This window comes from Carettochelys insculpta, chromosome 1 (assembly GCF_033958435.1).
Source record: "Carettochelys insculpta isolate YL-2023 chromosome 1, ASM3395843v1, whole genome shotgun sequence".
Lineage (NCBI taxonomy): Eukaryota > Metazoa > Chordata > Testudines > Carettochelyidae > Carettochelys > Carettochelys insculpta.
The window spans coordinates 250509118-250515988 of NC_134137.1; the positions used below are offsets into that span (position 1 = coordinate 250509118).

A 6871-nucleotide genomic window follows, 5' to 3' on the forward strand; every position below is an offset into this window, starting at 1 on the left:
TGTGTGTGCGCGCGCGCGGGGAGAGGGCACGTACCACCAGACACACGGAGCGATGGACTTTCACAGGGGAAGCGATTAATATTAGATGTCACCTCAGTGCAGCGCCTCTCCCAATGTCACCCTGTCTCTCGCTGCCTCGTGTGGAAACTCCTTCGGCCCCGCGCTGCGGCCTGAGACAGTCAGGCGAACCCTCTAGCTAGAGCAATCAACCCGCCGGGCTCAGTGGTCTCGACTTCCTGGGAGCTGCCAGGTCTTTCTAAGGGGCGTTATCGAGTTACAGAGAAACGGCTGTGGTGGTTTAGGGGGCCCTTATGAGCACTTGCGTGAGACAGATTTAAACAAAAAAGACGAGATTGCAAACGGCTCATTTAAATAAACAGGCCAAAGAATCTCCCTGCACCAAACGGGGAAACTTTAAACTCCCCACCCAGGGCTTGGTGGAGCTCAGGACTACAAGGACATCCCTGAACACAATGTTTTAATCACTTTCCAGATAGCACGTTTGCAAATTGCATCCAACCAAATTAAGGTCTCCCCCGCCCCCTCCCCCAATTCATCTTCCCGACGCGATCTGAATTTTGCACAAGATTACCACATTTCTTTCGCTTTTAAAACCTTTATGCTACCTGTAAAATCTATCCCCACCTCCATAAACAGGCTGGACCGAAGAGCAACCAACCCCACATGCTAAATGCACCGTGATCAAGAGTGCTGCGTTTATTTCCTTGCAGGAGGAAACCTCAGCTGACTGCAATGCCGCTCGGAAGATGAATAGGCAGCTGTATAACGTTTTTTTTTTCCCCCAAGTCGCCCGGATCAGCTGTCCCCGCCTCCTTTCAGTCTCTCCTTCCCTCCCACCCAACCCCTCGTCTGCAGCTTGTATGGTACGTTCCGCACGTGAGCTGGGTGCTGGTCTGGCTGGCGAGGCGCGTGCCCTGTGGCCAAACACTGATCACTGAGTGCAAACTACCAGCACAGTGTGTGACTGTGAGTGTATGAGTGGGAGAGGGAGAAGGAGAAGGAGAAGGAGAGGGCAGACAAACTGCTTCACACTTTCCCCAGTGCACAAGAGAGACAGAGGCTGCATGTGCACAGTTTGGCTCAAAGATCTCCAAAGACTCTCAGCATCCCACAGATTCAATCAAAAGCAACAACAAAAAACAGCTGTTGTCAAACATGGATGAAGGAATCCCTCGTTTGCAAGACAGGCAGTTGCTAGAACATGTGGATTTTATAGGGTAAGGAGCCAGTGAAATTTATGTTTTTTCTCACGATAGTGTTTCATTTCTTATTTAGAAAGCAATAGATTTGAAAAGCTAGATCCTTTTTAAATGGTATCTGATTCTTGCTTCCTCTTTGCAGTCGGGGGCTATCTTTGGTGCTGTGTAATATAATAGACTTTTTTTCTGTAACTGTATATTCCCACTTACAAGGGAGATAGCTCATTGATATACCATTGGAGCTCTCTTTCATTTTTTGCAGACTAGACTACCCATCCTTATATTTGTGCAAACCCAAAAGAGGCATGAAAAGAGATGAGAGTAAGGTAAGAATAAGTTTTTGAAGGTCTTCCTGACCTGCCTCGGGGTCCAGTGATTTTTGTACCCTAGCTTTACCCATAACCGAACCCGACTTTCTTCCCTTTTAACTTCCCCTGAATTATAAATGTGCCTACCGGATAACAAACATAGAAGGGAAGGCTATAGGAGCCTAGCAGTTTTCACGTCATGTGGACATTTGTGTTTGTTTGGATTTTCATATTAAGTGAATGTAACATTTGGCTTTTTCTCATTTTGCTAATTAGGAAACATACAAACTGCCACATAGATTGATAGAAAAGAAGAGGCGTGACAGGATTAATGAATGTATTGCTCAGCTAAAAGATTTATTGCCTGAGCATCTGAAATTGACGGTAAGGTATATACTCTTCATTGTCTTCAGCACTGTACAATGTATGGTCTTTGTGATGATCTTACAATTTAAGGACAGGTGCCTTACAGTTGAGAAAGTGTTGGACGGTAAAGGCTTTCTACGGAGGTAGTTGTGACAGAGTTGAAGACAGCAATCCTTATTAACTTGCTTATGTAAAAGGAGAAGCTGTACATATAATACTTCTTTGAAAGTTTTGCTGAAGTTAGGGACACACAATATAATGGGCAATTGTGTTGTTAGTAATCTAATGTACCCTTTCCACTCACTTTTCAGACACTGGGGCATCTGGAGAAAGCTGTAGTTTTGGAATTAACTTTGAAACACTTAAAAGCTTTAACAGCCTTAACGGAGCAACAACATCAGAATATAATTGCTTTACAGAATGGTAAGTCAGTTTCTGAAGATGCCAGCACATAAACACACTCAGGAGATATGGCTGTTAAATGGGAGATCTCATAATACTATAATTCATAGGAGCAGCCCTTTGATTCCCCCTGCACCCCACCCCCCATGTGCTTTGAAAAGAATATAATACGTTTGCCGCATTATCTGGCCAAATGCTGACCGCCCATGAAATGTCACCAGCCCAAATGCCAGTGTTAACTCCTCTAGCCCATGAGGAAAAGTAGCCTGGATTGAAAGGGCTTCCCGAGAAATGACTGAAGTTACCTTTATTTTGACTACAAAGGACAAGCCCCAAAGCGGGCACTCCCAGGCCGGCGATAAGCAAGCAGCTGTGTTTAGGCTGACCTTCCTGTGCATTCCCTTTCCCCTCTTCTCCACCCCAGGGGAGCGGGCTCTGAAGTCCCCCATTCAGTGCGACCTGGACGCTTTCCATTCGGGGTTTCAGACGTGCGCCAAAGAAGTCTTGCAGTACCTCTCCCGGTTTGAAAGCTGGACTCCCCGAGAGCAGAGGTGCGCCCAGCTCATCAACCATCTGCACGCGGTCTCCACTCAGTTTCTACCCAGCCCCCAGCTGGTGACTCCACAGGTCCCCGCCAGCAAAGGAGCCTCCTCCCCCGCCCCCTCCTGTGTACCAGACCGCGCCGGGCCGAAGCCGGAGGCGCAGCCGAACTGCGTGCCCGTCATCCAGCGGACTCACCCCCCGGCCGAGCCCGGCGGGGGGAACGACACCGACACGGACAGCGGCTACGGCGGGGAGAGCGAGGGCCGGCCGGAGCGGGAGAAGGGCGCCGCCGCCGGGCTGTCCGGCCTGACGATCAAACAGGAGCCAGCCGGGGACGAGGCACCGGCGCCCAAAAGGCTGAAGCTGGATTGCAGCGGCGGCGGCAACAGCGCCCCCCTGCGGGCCGCCGCCACACTCAGCCCCGAGCCGCCCGCGGCGGCCTTGCTCCGACCCGACGCCGCCCTGCTCGGCTCCCTGCTGGCCTTCGGCGCAGGCGGGCCCGGGGCGGCCTTTGGCCAGCAAGCCGCGGCCCCCCTGTGCCTGCCCTTCTACTTCCTCTCCCCCTCCGCTGCTGCCGCCGCTGCCTACATGCAGCCCTTGCTGGACAAGAGCAACCTGGAGAAATATCTGTACCCGGCCGCCGCCGCCCCCATCCCTTTGCTCTACCCCGGGATACCCGCCCAGGCCGCCGCCTTCCCCGGCCTCTCCTCCGTGCTGGCAGCGGCCGACAAGGCCAGCCCCGCCGCCGCCCTCCTGCCTCTCGACTTGGTCTCTCCTGCCCAGCACCTGCCCCACCCCTTCGCCGCCGCCTGCGAGACGGGCCCCGGCGTCGGGGACAGCGACCTGCTCTCCCCGGAAGAGCTTTTGCAGCCCGGAAAGGAAAGCCCCTGAACTGTGCCCCAGGCCGTAGAGCTCAGCCCACCCATGCTCCCTAGCAGGGAGGAAGGAGGCGCCCACCCCAGTAACTCGTCACAGCAACAATAAGAAACAACCTCCCCACCTTCCACCCTCCCACTTCGGTGGTGTTCGAGGAGAAAGTGTGATAGATTTGCAGGTTGTTTCTGGTCGTGGTGGTCGTGATTCATTTCTTTGGGGTTCTCTGCTGCTGCTGTTCCTGCCCGTCCTCGTTATTCTGCTGTAAGAGATCCTTTGCCTTTCTGTGTTTCATAGAGAATCTTGCCTTGTTTCCATATTTACCCAAAGGGAGACAGGCTGAACAGTCATCTTCAGTTTCTGATCCAAAGTATCCCTGACATCTGAACGTGGGTAGGCAAAGAAGTTGCCATGGGAGCCACAGAGTATGGTTAAGGCCTCTCTAGAAATGTGTGTTATGAATAATGTATACAAGCAGCTGAAGATCACCCAGTATTTGACTCAGAATGGGGTGGGGGTCCTTAACTCTTGCTGCTTAAGAACCTTTAAAGGATTAAATTTGCTACTCATTATTTTTTTAATGTTTGGCTTTATAAATGCATAAATATGTTAAAAAAGAAAAATGAATAAGGACATGCTTTTCTCTAAAGTAAATGTTGCACCTTATTTTGAAAAGGTTTTCTGTAGTGTTCCAGTTAGTAAATTGCACTTGTTTAAAGAGACTTGGATGGGTTCATTGTCACTCTAGGGTAGGGGGAGAGAGAGAAAAGATGAGGAGTTTTGAGTACATACAATCGCACTTTATTGACAAACGGACCATGAATGAATTGATCTTGAGCCCAGTCCTCCAGTGCTTTGAGTACCTAGAGTGGCTACTGGCTTCAGTCAGAGTTTTGGATGCACGAAGGGTAGAGGATCAGACCCATTTTATAGTTTATTAGTTAAGGTATAGAAAGGTATGGCAAGTGCATGTGTTTCCACCTTGTCCTTATTTCAGTATTTTCCTGAGTGTTTATAACCTTGCTTTAAAAAATGAATGTTCCTGCACTGAACTAAACACACAAAAAAAAAAAAACCTGACAACTCGGAACTAATTTTTATCCCAAATTAAAAACTGGAGGAAATGATTAACCATGTCAGTTTTTAATTAGAAATGCTTAGAAGATATGGGATGAAGTCTCATGAACTCCATCCATCTCCAAATTTCATGATTTCCCTTTCTGGAGACTGTACAGATGCCAGATAATCACACAGACAAAGCTTTTTTAATAAGGCTTAAAACAAGACCTTGCCTAGATATTTTTAGTTTGTTGCCAAGGTAGCACTGTGAGAAATCTCACTTGAATGTTATGTAAGAGGTGAGACACAACTGTCTGACTCTGAGTGAATAAGTATCTTGGGTCTGTTAGTCAGTTTGGTTGCATTTGCTGCTGCTGTTGCTACTGTTTGCCTCAAACGCTGTGTTTAAACAACGTTACAAAAATCTTACTAGCCTGCAGAATGGCTGTATGTAAATAGTTGTTAATACATCCAATTAATGATGTCTGACATGCTATTTTTGTAGGGAGAAAATGTGTTTAATGATATTTTGAGTTAAATATCTTTGGGGAGGATTTGCTGAAAAAAGTTGCACTTTTGTTACAATGCTTATGCTTGGTACAAGCTTATGCTGTCTTAAATTATTAAAAAATAAATAATGTCTGCAAGAAAACAGCTGTTTTAGAACAGTTTAGTATGTGATATTAGAAATCAATCTTTATATTCAGTATTTTCCAGCACTCCACAAATTCTATTACTTAAATATTTACACACTATTTTGTGATTTTAAAAAGTCTTACTAAGGAATAAAAGCTTTAATACACAACATGGGGTTGTCTAGTAATTAAAAATCCTACTTTAATATAGCATAATGGGTGTGTAGCAAACCTTCATGTCCAATTGTGTGAATGTATAGTTCGTCTTTGCACATTTTAAAAATGGTTTTGCATGGATTTACTTTAGTTTGAGTTTTATGTATTGTATTTTAATAGTATTTACATCACAAAGCATGCATGTACACACTTTTAAAATCTTCTATACTTTTTTGCAGGATAGTTATTTTTTTAAATGTAACAATTCACACTGCAGCTACTGTACATATTTAGTAACTATCCACAAATATCAGACATCAGATTTAATGACAGGTTGATGGCATTTGTTTAATAAATGTTGGAGAAAATATGTATATCTGAAACTGAAAATACTGTAGATCCCATCACCCAGCTTTCTAGGGACACAATCAAGTAATTTACAGTATGGGAAAATATTCCTTTAAAAGTTTTAACAGTTTTAATATATATGAGATTTGGGTCTTTTTTGCTTTTAAAATCTCATCCTGTTCCTGAGAAAATAATAATTTAGACTAAAAGTAGGGAGAGTTTATGAAAGATAGAAATGTAAAAACAATGTTTTGTGCTCCCTCTACTGGTTTTTCACTACCAATTAGTATGTTTTCATAGCTGCACTGATAATTGGCTCGAGCCGGAGTACAAATGTAGTACCAATTTTTTTAAAAAAGGGGAGCCATGTTAATTTCAGTTACCCTTAGAAATATAGGATAAGGAATTCAGTTAACATCTTTTCTTAAAACAACTCATAGTATTACAAGTATGTAAATCTACATTGTTTTATAGCAAAGCTAAGCTAAACTAATTCACTATATAGACAGCTAGATGAATCAATGAAAGATCAACTATGATGTGCGTGTTCATTACTTGTGATGTCTCCTCATACTTTGTGATAAATTATTAATAATGGACCAGATCTTGCAACTATTGTAATTAATCCTGTTGAAAAGTTATTCATGGTTTTAATCCAGATCCCTCCAAACTCTGTGGAAAGAATGCCACTGACTTCAGTGGTCATTGGATCAGGCTCATTGCCTGGGATTTCAATAAAGTCAGAGGTGGAAAATTCAATTAGGCTTTCACTACACACAAAAATGCTCCAGCCTGTCTCAGTGGATGTGTGGGATTTAATGGGGCTTAGGGTGAAAGCAGGGTCTTTGGTATTCTGCCCAGATGGAGAGAGGGTACTAACTAGCCAACATATCTAAACTCCTTGGATTTAACCTGAAATGGGGCCCAATTTGAGCCTCTTACAGCTCCATTCCAGCAGCCC

The 6871-nt window shown here is 45.1% G+C and overlaps 1 protein-coding gene across 1 annotated transcript; it reads left to right on the top strand.

Moving 5' to 3' along the window:
* The first annotated feature begins 968 nt into the window (after positions 1–968).
* Positions 969–6639, top strand: BHLHE41 (basic helix-loop-helix family member e41). Its single transcript, XM_074983719.1, has 5 exons — positions 969–1238; positions 1483–1546; positions 1805–1912; positions 2206–2317; positions 2721–6639. Exons 1-5 carry the CDS (start codon positions 1177–1179, stop codon positions 3728–3730), a joined length of 1356 nt encoding a protein of 451 aa, XP_074839820.1. The 5' UTR covers positions 969–1176; the 3' UTR covers positions 3731–6639.
* Positions 6640–6871: the final 232 nt, after the last annotated feature.